General features: G+C 40.4%; 1 protein-coding gene across 1 annotated transcript in view; it reads left to right on the top strand.

Annotated features, from left to right (window-relative positions):
- Positions 1–12,098, top strand: part of GUCY1A2 (guanylate cyclase 1 soluble subunit alpha 2) — a 124,054-nt gene that overhangs the window by 51,992 nt on the left and 59,964 nt on the right. The window contains exon 5 of the mRNA XM_014311752.2: positions 9,468–9,953. Coding sequence (XP_014167227.1) covers positions 9,468–9,953 — 486 coding nt within the window. The remainder of the gene's footprint in view (positions 1–9,467; positions 9,954–12,098) is intronic.

The following is a 12,098-nucleotide window of genomic DNA, read 5'->3' on the forward strand; positions in this document are numbered from 1 at the left end:
CTGCTTCTGCTGCTCCTTGCCTACTGTTTTCATGAATAAACATATGCACTTCTTTAACCATTTCACTGCTTTTTGCTGAGAAGCAATTTCCATAAAAAAACAAGTGAGCCTGAATCTGAGAAAGAAAAGCACTTAGCAAGAAATATCACATGAGTAAGAGTTCTTCCTGCTAGTAGTACATCTCATGCAGCTGGGACAGATCTCGTTCAGAGGAGAAGCTCTTGATAGGAGGTGAAGAGTACTAGGGGAAGGGTTAGGGGAAAGACTGATTCATGCACCCGCACAAATCTTGGGCCGAAGACAGTAAGAACTAATTCAGAAAGTAACAGCACTGTGGAAAATGGCAACATCCACGCTCCCTTCAGCGTACTGACACATTCCTCCATAATTTTGCTTGGTTGACATTGATATAAATAAATAAAAAATATCTGTCTTTAACAAGCTGACACATAATATTTGTCAGTTATAAAGGTTTTCCCAGGCATGAGATAATTAGAGATTTGATTATGTAAATATATATAACATTTATTTATTTTTTTTAACCAGGTGTTTAACAAAAATTAATTGGAAATTAATATCTTTCAAAGAGAATATTAAATATGGGAAATTTCCCTTCTACTTTGATTGATCTGTTGTAATTAAACTGTGGTGGGATCATAGGTACAAAAATGCATTTTGCTTTGGTTGAAATATGAAATTAATGCAAGTGTTGGAGCATGTTATTGCTACCACCTCTTTCACAGTTCACAGATCTTGAGTTTGTTGCCCAGAGTGGCTGTGGATGCCCCATCCCTGGATTCCCCAAGGCCAGGCTGGAAGGGGCCCTGAATAAGATGGTCTAGAGGAAGACGTCCCTGCCTGTGGTGGTGGTGGTGGGGAGTTGGAACTTGATGATCTTCACTGCCCCTTGCAGCCTAAGCTATTCTAGGATTCTGTGATTCTAAACAAATGAGCATGTCTCTGAAAATTGTTTCCACTCCTCTGCTCCTGACCAAAGCAGACTGTTTTAACGCTGATACTGCACATTTTTAACTGTGTTGTTGGAGTAAGATGAGCAGCACACAGTATTCTGGCTTTTAATAAGGTAGCAGAGGCATGTATTGTTGAAATGTAAAACTCTAGCATGCTAACCAAGGTGTGTGCAACCTGAAAACAATCTTAGGGAATCAAATAGATTTTGCAGTAAAATGAAAACCACAAAATCATAGAATATCTTGAGTTGAAAGGGACCCATAAGGTTCCTCCAGTCCTACTCCGTGCATCTCACAGGACTACCTAAAACTAAACCATATGGCCAAGACCATTGTCCAGATGCTCATTGATTGATCGGTGTTTCAGGTAAAATGTTTTCTGGATGCTCTCAGGGTAGTACAGGGGCCAGGGCCCCCTGAGTGCCAGAGCTGTGGGAGTCTGCAGGGTGGAGGGGCAGCACCTGGCAGCCAGGATGTGTTCCAGGCACCCAGACGGGGAATGTGGGGGCAGCCCAGCACCAGCACTGGCACCTCCCTGGGGTTGGGCATGGGGAAAGACTGATATTGGGCTGGAACTCAGGCCCTTGGACGGGCCCATGGCCAGGGAGGGCAGGCAGGGCTGTGAGAGCATGGCTGAGGCAGGACTGACAGCCCAGGGGGCTGATGTGGGGTGCAGGGGCCTGGGCAGGGCCAGGGGTGTCCTAGAAAGCTGGACAGGGACTGTCAGGCCTGTGGTGCCTTTGCGACTCACACAGGTTGTGTTTAAGTATATGAAGTTATTTATTCATGGAAAAAAAAATCAATCTGTTCTTGATGTGTTGATGTTCAAAGGGATTTTGAAATTCTCTTAGGAACACTGGTGAGTTTCTTGTGGTGTTGCCCATGCCATGTTCTGCCTGTCTGCCCTGTTGCATTCACCCCTCCTCTGCTTGAGAGCATCTGTAAGGGAAGCTGACCCAGGAGCACATAGAGTTGAATTCTGACTCTTTGCTGTCTTGTGAAGATAGATGTTCCTTTGATGGAATTCTTTTCCCATTGTTTTTATTCCACAGGGCTAGATTTATTTTGCACTTATCCATGTAGCAGTTAGGACTACCTTCTTAAAAGCAATTTCTGTGTCTTGAAGCGCGAAAAGATAAACTGTAAATTGTCTTGACCTGTTTCAGGTGGAATCCACTGTTGCCTTTTGTTTATCTAGTTGGTTTGGCAGACTAATATGTTAAGGATAGAGTCATCTCCTTTACCTTTTCTCCTTTCCCCCTTTCACATGTCCTTACAGGTGGCTCCATGCTTTTGATATGTCATGCATACCTTTGCTTCTTGTGGAGCAGATCCTATCTAACCCTAATTTGTTTGCTTGTAATCTGCCGCACTTACTCTTTTCATACCAAGAAATTATTTTAGAGGTCCAAGTTTACAACTGAAAGATATTAATGTTTCCCTCATTATCACTTTCTCTCTCTTTTACATTATAGAAAATGAATGTATTCCCACCAAAATTTTGGATTTCCTAAAGGTACAATATTTTGCTGCCAGTCTGGGTTTATGAGGTATCTATGACATACAGAAAATGTTACATTTGGTCACTTTGCTCGGAAGGCTGTTGCATGTTATGAAACACTCCAGGGTTTGCTATAAATAGCGAGAAATTTTTAACAGTCACTTTGCTGCTGTGTGGAATAATATTCTTTTGACAATGCAGTGAGCTGGAAATACAAACTTGTAAGCAAATGCTGAGAGTTGCGATTTCACAAGAAGCCAAGCACATCCTGAGCTGTGCTGAGCAAACCTTATCTAGTTTATTCAATTGTATCAGGCATCAACTGAAAAGTTATTTTTCATTTCTGTGGAGATGATATGTGTTTCTCATAGGTTGCTTTTTAAATAAAACATGGGTGTAATGGAAGATGGTATTTTGTTATTTTTGTCTACAGAAAAATAGCAAATCAGGGTTTCATTAGAATAAGATTTTTTTCTTATTTTCATGAATCTTTCTCCACAGCTAGTTCTGCTGGCTGTGGCTTTGACTTACCCCACTCTACAAGCAGAGCAGGAGTATTGGAGAGGTTTTAATAGCTGTTTCTTTTTCTGTCTTAAGGGTCAAAGTCATGCTTTGCCTATCTGGTGGTCAGCCAGCCACAGAGCAGCACTAAGGCTTACCAAGTCTTCATTTTATTGAATTAAGTTTTGGAGCATTTAAAATAGAAATTTGTTAGACCAGTAGAGAACTCATATTTCCCTTAATGTGCGTAACATATTGGCATTTAGGTATCTTTCAATGCACAGCAGTACATTCACTCCTATGAATTAAGTTTATTCTGATAGGAGGTAGACTTAACCAGTACAGGCATGTATGTCCAAGCCTTGTGATCCCTTCACAACAGAGAAATGTAAGTATGTCTACACATGGGGCATGACTCATTTGACCATGACTTAGATGTCTCACGTAGATCGTACAACTTTTATTCCAGAAGCATCTGTTTCTGTTGTTGCCTGTAGAAAGAGTCATAAACTGACTGAAGCAATGAATTCCACATTGACACTACATTAATTATCCCAGAATTAACTTGTGTAGTTTTTGTTTGAATACAAAATGATACCCTACTATGTCTCCCCTTCCTGTTTCCACCTAAATTTCTGTTAAGTCACTGGTTCATTCCTCTGCTTTCCAGACAGATTGATCACCTTTGACAGGTCTCACAAATCAAATGCACAATCCAACTCTTCACCATAATCCAACTCCTCACCAATGATGTTTCCTTTCTCACTCTCCCTATGAATACAAGAACATCCCATATTAAACTGTTTTTTTCCAATTTGAGCCTTTTACTTTTTGTTCATTTCATAGACCGAGGTTGGAAGGAACCTGTGGAGGTCATCTGGTTCAACCCTCTGCTCAAGCAGAGTCACCTAGAGTCGGTTTCCCAGGACCACATCCATGTGGCTTTTGAGTATCTTCAAGGCTGGAAACTCCACAATCTCTGCAGGCAACCTGTAGCACTGCTTGGTGTATAAAACAAGTGTTCTCTGCTGTTCAGAGGGAGCCTCCTTTGGGTACTTTATGTCTATGGCCTCTGGTCCTGGGCACTACTGGAAAGAGTCTTGCTCTGTCATCCCTGATCCCTTCAGGTACTTATGTACATGGAAAAGATCATCCTGAGCCTTCTCATCTTCAGGTTAAACAGTACCAGCTCTCTCAGCCTTTCTTCATAGGGAAGAATGTCCCAGGTTCCTGTCATCTTTGTTGACCTTTTCTGGACGCTGTCCAGCATGTCCATGTGTCTCCTGTACTGTGGATCCCAGAACTGGACACAGGACTCCAGGTGTGGCCTCGCCAGTTCTGAGCAGAAGGGAAGATTCGCTTCCCTCCACCAGCTGCAACACTCCTCCTTCCAGAGCCCAGAGTACTTCTAGTCTTTGATGGACCATGTTCAATTTGGTGTCCACCATCATCACCAGGGCCTTTCCTTCAAAGCTTTTGCCACAGGATTTGTGTTTGACCTCTTTACATTGGCACAAAGTATTTTTTTCATATGCCCACACTCAGACTTTTCTTCTCTGTGGCAAACCATCAAATGTTTTCAAATTTTTTTTGTAGGTCATATTTTTTAGACCTTCCATTGCCTTCATTGCTTTTCACCAGACTCTCCAATCGATCCACCTTTTTGTTATACTTTAAAAGGGACAGATTTGGCCTTCTGGGGTCTGAAAATTGGTGGCCACAGTATAAAGATTACTTTGGGTGTTTTGCAAGCTGTAGTTTTTGTTTACATAGTCCCGTATAGTGTTTTCTTTCTAAATGACAGCATGCCATGTTTGCTTACATTCATTTGTTCTACTCTGTGCACTCTGGCCATCTCCTTAGGAAAAGTTAGCCTGCCTGTGCTTTTTTCATTTGATTATTTCTATCTAAATATATTTATTGCCCTTATTTTTAATTCCAGCTTTAGCCCATTTTTCCAATTTAAGACTTTTTTTTTTTAATTCCAGTGTTGTCTGTCATGCTTTCAGCCCTTCTAGACGTGTCATGGAAACATAGCAAGAAAGTCATTGCATTTCTTTCTGCAAGTGTACTGTTGTAACGGTACTGCTTTGTCCAGTGTTCACAAAATCCCCTAAGCCTCTAACTCCTCAAATGTTATGAAATACCTTGCTGTAAATGTTCCTGAGGCACTGCCATGTATCCTATAGGATATTCGGAGAAGCCCAGTTGTTTACAATTTAGGTTAGCAGCTGGACCTCCTTTCTGAAAGTCACCCTAAACTCTTTGTACCTGGAAATTATGATGGTGATGGTGTTCAGGTTCAAGCTGATTTTGCTCCAGTCTTTCCATCCTCTAAATAACTATGAGCCTGATAAAGAAGCAGCTGTGTTTTCTCTTACTGAACTTGTCCATTGTATAAAATCAAACATGGATGTGCAACTGTGTATGAAAGTGTGGCCTAGCACTGTAAGTTTCTAACCTAATCCCAATTAATAAAAGTAAAAAAATAAGAAGACTATAATCACAGTTTGGGAGGGTTTATGCACTGATCAAAATCAAAGGAGCAGCTCCATTGAAATTTGTGGATTGCAGAAGCTGCAGAAAAGGTCTGGCCAATTACAAGGAAAATCCTTTTTAATCCCCCAGTTATTTCTCAGGGATACCATCCTGTATTTCCTTAATCTTTCTGAGATGTGCACACCTTCTCTCAATCACTATTCCGAAACATACATCTTTGTATGGAGTAGTGTCATCCCTCAGTGCAACCAGTGAAACTTTTCCCTGTGCTTTTCCTTAAAGATTAGGCAGTGGATTTGGCATTTGATTCACAAGATTTTTGGTCCTAGGGTGGCTTGGATCCAGAGTGTGCAGACGTTGTGCAGAGGGCTGGGTATTGTGTACCTAATGAAGGTGCTGGTGGTGCACTGCTCAGTGGGAGACTCTCCATGTTCCCAAAAAGCAGCTTTAGAATCTGTCAGTATTTCTGAGCTGGGTCTTTGGGGAGAGACACTGAAAGAGTTCCCTGGAATCAGGAACCATTTCCTCCCTTTCTTTCAGTGATAGGGTTTTTGTTTTTCATCCCAGAGCTACTTAGGCTGTGCTGTCATTTCACTGCAACATAAGACTGTAAAATATGATATATATTATTGCTCTTTTCAAAATGTTCTCTTGCGCTACTGTAAATCAGGAGAATGTCCTCTGAAAATGGTAGAATTAGTCTCATTTTATTCAGTGAGAATACAATTAAAGAGACAGGAAGGCAATGAAATGTAGCAGTAATGAAATAAAACTGATGACAGAAATGTTTCTATCTTTCCCTGCTTACAAGGAAGATGAATGATGCCATCCTGCTTGCCTGTAGGCTTATGGTCCAGGTGTAAAGCTGTCCAGCTTTGGGGAGGTGCCCAGAAGTGTGACTTACTATGGCAAGCTTCAGGCAAACCTGATACCCTGTAACATCAGCTATATTTTTAGATAAAAAAGAAGAATATAAGAAGCATGAGAAATCAAAGAAAAGAGATGGAGGTCATGCTGGATCACAGTTGCAGACTGAAGTCTGCTAGAAAGTGTCTGAATCATATCTGAAACTTCTTTGGAAAGGAGAGGGCTTTGCAAAAGCTGATAAGAGTGATGCAGTCTTCTCTACTGTTGTTCTTTACAAGACCTTAGTGTTTTGCCCCAGGAAATCTGGGGCAGGTTTTTTTCTGCTGTTCTGTTCCCTGATTTGGCAACTTGAAGAGACTGGCAGGCCATTTTCTAAAACATTCATCAGTCATCAAGAGAGAGTGGGATGACAAAATCACTAATGTAACATGAAAGAAGTGATAGGAAACATCAACAATTCCTGTTAAACAGAACACGTGATAATTTAGGGGATAAAGCTGAAATATCGCTAAACCTTTGACAGTTTTAGGAAGCTAATCAGTTTTGTACAGAGAATATCTTTGCAGAAATTTCTCAAAATGCTCTGGAAACAACCTTGTTGAAGCAGGGGGCAGCTCACTTGGTTATTATTAGTTAGGCATTTTACAGGATGGTGTGTCTTTTATTGCTTTTCACACATAAGTCTCCAGGTGTCTTACAGGGTGGTCAATAGCATTGTTCCTGCTGCACTGAAAGGCCACATAAGAAGTCAGGATTGATAATTTGCCTGAGGTTACCCAGAAGCAGAGCAGAGGACTCCAGAGTGCCTATTTAGTACATTATTTACACAGTCAGTGTTTCCTGAGAAAAGTGCACCCGGGGAAAGTTGGCACAATGTATTAACACAGACAGTGATCGCATCAAAGAGTTTAACACCTCAAATTGACAGAGGCGAAGTGGGAGCGCAGGGGGATGCATTGATTTTCTTCGAGTCTCACAGCAGGTTAACAGGAGAAACACACCTCCAAGCCAGGTGCCTTGCCTTGCTGACAGGCAGCTCAAGCCCAGGCTAGGCTGGCTCAGCCAGGGTCTGTGGTCACACACTCTCCTCCTGAGCTGAAAACACCTTGTTTTCACCTGGAGATGGAAGAGGCACGTGAGAAAGTGATGGAAGAGGAATATGAGATACTTTTATTTTGCACAAGAGTGAAAATCTACAAACAGAAAGCTCTCTGGCTCAGGGGAACAAAATAGGAAGAGAATTTAGAAATGCTGTACCATGTATTTCATATTTGGCAACTTGTACTTTGGAGTTAAAACAATTTTGCATGTGCCCTTTTGAAAGCATGAGGCTGCATGCATGCAGAAAGCATCCTATTTCCCAGGGAGCCATGTTTCAAAAGTAGAAAAAGAACACTTAGCCATGGAGCATTAAATCAGCTCATGTAGTTAGCTGACTAGCTTTCTCACTGAGATGAATGTCCCAGAGTGAAGCTAAGGAAGCAAGGCTTAGGAATGTAAATATTAGTAGGTGTGCAGGAAAATAAATTAGAAAATTTGACAATTTTAATGACTTGCATTTATTATTATCACTTGCTGAGCTCCCTGGCTGACATCAGAAGCTGAATGTTAGGTTGCTAGCAGAGAAGGCAGAGGGCAATAGGGACAGAATAGGCTCAATTCCCATGTTGCCATAGCGTTTACAATGACAGCATTATGTAAAAAAAAAATATGTAAACCTTATGTAAAAACAACTGATAGAAAGAAGTGCTTCCTTAAATCTTCCCCAGACATGGAAGTACCATGTAGGATTACCTATCACCTCAGCAGGAGCTTTCTGGCCACTGGACACTTAAATCACATCATTATTACAGACACCTCTGGATTCCCTGATGGAGGTTTTTCTATTTTGCTTGGTAGGATTATGGATGGAAGGAGGATTAAATGAGAAGTGAATAATGTGACAGCAAGCATATGGCTACATGATGAACTAAGTGGTTACTGGAGGAGGCCTTTTCATTTTAAGATATTATGTGGAATAGAAAACACAGATACAAGGCATTATTGTGCCTAACACTGCTTAGGTGCACAAGGTTTGTGTGTTGTGCCTGTATTGATTGTGAGATCCTCAGGGTAAGGTCTGTGGGTATTTCTGGATCACCTTGCACATTATTGCCCTAGTCTTTGTGCAGTCCTGGAATGGAAACATTAATGGAGTTGTTTTTCATGACAGAGGCTATGGCAAGCTGTGTTTACAAAGAGATACAGTTTGTCTGATTTAATTTAGTTTTCAGTGTCCATTTCAGTCTGGCAGTTTTGTGCTTGACTGCCATCATGGAGCAAGAGGTAACAATCCACGGCCTCAGTGATATCCACCCTTGGACAGTGCTCAAAACATCTAGATATCTAACAGGCTAATGCAAAAGCTATAAACTAGTGTGATGAACCACCTGATGCTCCTTCCCTACTCCACCTTCTGCTATCCCACAAATACAAATTAGATGAAGCTCTGTTACCAAGAAATCTGTAGATTCTAACTGAGTGTCAGCCTTCCACTCTGCTGCATGTATGAGAAGGAAAACAGGAAACAGGAGGACCAGTATGATATTTTCATGCCATTTGTTATTTTATAGAGCTGTTTTTCACATCTATTTTTATTTTATTCCTCTATAAAATGGCCACAATTGACTTGTATTAGATATTTTGCTGAAAAAGAACAGAAGGCACTTCATTTCACTAACCTGCTTTCAGACAGTTGCAATTTCTCTTCCCTTTTTTGCTTTCTGTAATTTATAGCTAAGTAACAGAGAAAGAACAACTCAGAAATTTGCTTGTAAGTCCAGGTACATCCAGGAGCATTATTTAGACGGCGCTCTGAGAATACATATTATTGCTTTCTTATTTAATTGGGTACAAACAAAATCCAACATCTGATTTGGGAATACTTTTGTGTCAATTTAGGTTATTTTCTGACTCAATTTGGTGAGCAGACTGTGAGTCTCATTACTTGAGTAGGTGAGTGCAAAAGGCTTCTGTATAAAAGGCTACAGTTAATTGTTTTAGCTGGAAAGATGGAGAAAGTAGAATGAGGATCCACATCTATAAGTTGATTTTTCCCCTTGTCTAAACTCTTTATTTTTGTTTTACAGGTGATGGAAATTAAAGGACAAATGATTCATGTGCCAGAATCAAACTCTATATTGTTTCTGGGTTCCCCCTGTGTGGACAAGCTGGATGAGCTGATGGGCCGAGGCCTCCATCTTTCGGACATACCTATCCATGATGCTACTCGTGATGTCATACTGGTTGGGGAGCAAGCAAAGGCACAGGATGGCTTGAAAAAACGAATGGATAAGCTGAAGGCAACGCTAGAATGTACACACCAAGCCCTGGAAGAGGAGAAAAAGAAGACAGTAGATCTCCTTATTTCTATTTTCCCTGAAGAGGTGGCTCAGCAGTTGTGGCAGGGGCAGCAGGTTCAGGCCAGGAAGTTTGATGATGTCACCATGCTCTTCTCGGACATTGTTGGCTTCACTGCCATCTGTGCCCAGTGCACGCCCATGCAAGTCATCAGCATGCTCAACGAGCTCTACACGCGCTTCGACCACCAGTGTGGATTCCTTGACATCTACAAGGTAACAGCTCAAGTCCTAACCTAGCAAAAGATACTGAAATGAAGGCAGAAAAAAATCCCAGTAGCTTTCTTCCTAAATTGCAGACCTTCCTCAGAAAAATATGGAGGCAGTATTTTTGTTTTATGTGTGAAAAAACCTAGATCTGAAATATGACCATTGAAACTCAAATGCTTCAATATGAAACGGTCATCATGGTACTCCCATGGGAATATAGGCATCATATTTGCATGTCCTTATAGAAATACACATCTCCTGTATTATAGCCTGGTTTCCTTTAGATGACACATCAGCCACAGCATTCTAACAATGAAGAAATGCACAATGATGAATCCTAACCCAGGCTTCAGCTCCTAGGAGGCACTCACTTTCAACTTGATTGGTTTAGGGTTTAGGCATTTATCTTTCCCTTGATAGAACTAAAATTTTCCATAAGAAGCAGAGCATGCATGAAAAAAAAGTTATTATAAAGAACTTCAACTTCCACTGAAAAACAGGAAGAGGACAGCAGATGTCTATGCATAGTAAACATAATGAATAGGACATGGTGCTGGTGTGCCATGCTCCAAAGGAAATGTCACACATGCTGGTCCCATTAGAGAACTCATCTTCACTTCTCTTAAATGGATTTGGTGTCCAATGTGTGTTTGAGAGAAAAAAAGGGGGAGGTAGAATTAATAAATGCACTGGAGATATTAGCAGTGTAATTATCCTGTGAAACCTACAGACTGTTTTGTATATGGAATGCCTTTAATATTGTGATAGAAGAAATAGAGCAAGTCTCTTTTTATATGTTAATGCACAAGAGAAAAGAGATGTGGTTGCAAAATTATATATTGACTTTATTACATGCCTGAGGTTTACAAACTAACAGTTTTCAAACTATTTAATATAGTATTTGTTGATAGGCTGTAGAGCAAAAGGTCTCAAAAATGTCCTGCTCCTTTCATTTCTAGCCTTTAGTGCACTTTAAAAGGAATTGAAAAATAATTACTACCCATCTAAATAATAATCATGGCTGAAAAGCTACAGCATGTACCACAGATAAAACTGAAAATGGTATAGCTAAAGGTTGGTAGGGCAGTTTACCAACATAAACAAGTACACTGTAAAGAAGTTCTGGGCTCCTGCTTTAGGGGTTTGTTTCCCTAATGCTCAGAAGCCAAAGGCTGTGTTGGGACATGAATGCAGTGGAAGGTGCCAGCCCTAATTTGAAAATTTGTTGTGGTGGTGCTGTCAGAAAAGATGGTGAGTGTGATCTCAGTTTGTGTTAATCTAATGTTGCTGCCCTGGATTATGACCCAGCTTCAGGAACAGGACTTGAGGAACTTCTGTCCCAGAGTCAGGAGGATACCTAATGACCCTGCTTCACATGCTGTGTGTTCACTCACTGTGTTCCCAGGTGATTCATTTCAGCTATTTTGAAGCATTCACAATATCCTTTGTTGAAAATTATGGTTGCATGGGAATAGGATATAAAGTATGCAAAACTCTGTGATCTGTCTGCAGAGAAGGTTGGTTGAGTCCTGTGAGAACACTAAGAAGGAATATTTATGCATAGGAATAATCACCACCACAACAATTATGATTTTATAAGTTATTGTCAGGTAGTGAATTTTAGATACTTAATTATCACTACTTGTACCCAGGCCACCTCAAAGATATATTTGTGTAACTAGGCTACAGAAATTTATCATGTGACCTAAATACATACATTTTTAAATTTTCTTCTTTTTTAGCAGCATGGCAAGAAAAATTTGCAAAGATTATTTGGTGGACACATCTGAATACCAAATTCACCATTTTGTAAACAGAAAATTAAGCAAAATATGATAAATAAATTCCATGCTGTAAATTATTCACCCAGCTTTACTGTTAAAGAATTTTGTGTTCAGAATCTCACTGCTTCTAATTTGGCAATGAATGTAGTATTTTCATTTGTCTCATGCTGTTGATCCAGGGATGTTTATAGAGAAATATGGCACAGAAAGAACAAAGATCCTCACATTTAACTAATCAGACATAGAGGGCAAGCATAATAAGCTCTTGGATACAGACTGAAAATGGTCAGAGTGAGCTGAAGGGTGATGAGTTAGACTTTGAAATTTCTTGGAAATTAAAGTAAGTAGCCATAACTGATGAGGTAGG

This window comes from Geospiza fortis, unplaced genomic scaffold (genome assembly GCF_000277835.1).
Source record: "Geospiza fortis unplaced genomic scaffold, GeoFor_1.0 scaffold16, whole genome shotgun sequence".
NCBI classification, from domain to species: Eukaryota; Metazoa; Chordata; class Aves; order Passeriformes; family Thraupidae; genus Geospiza; species Geospiza fortis.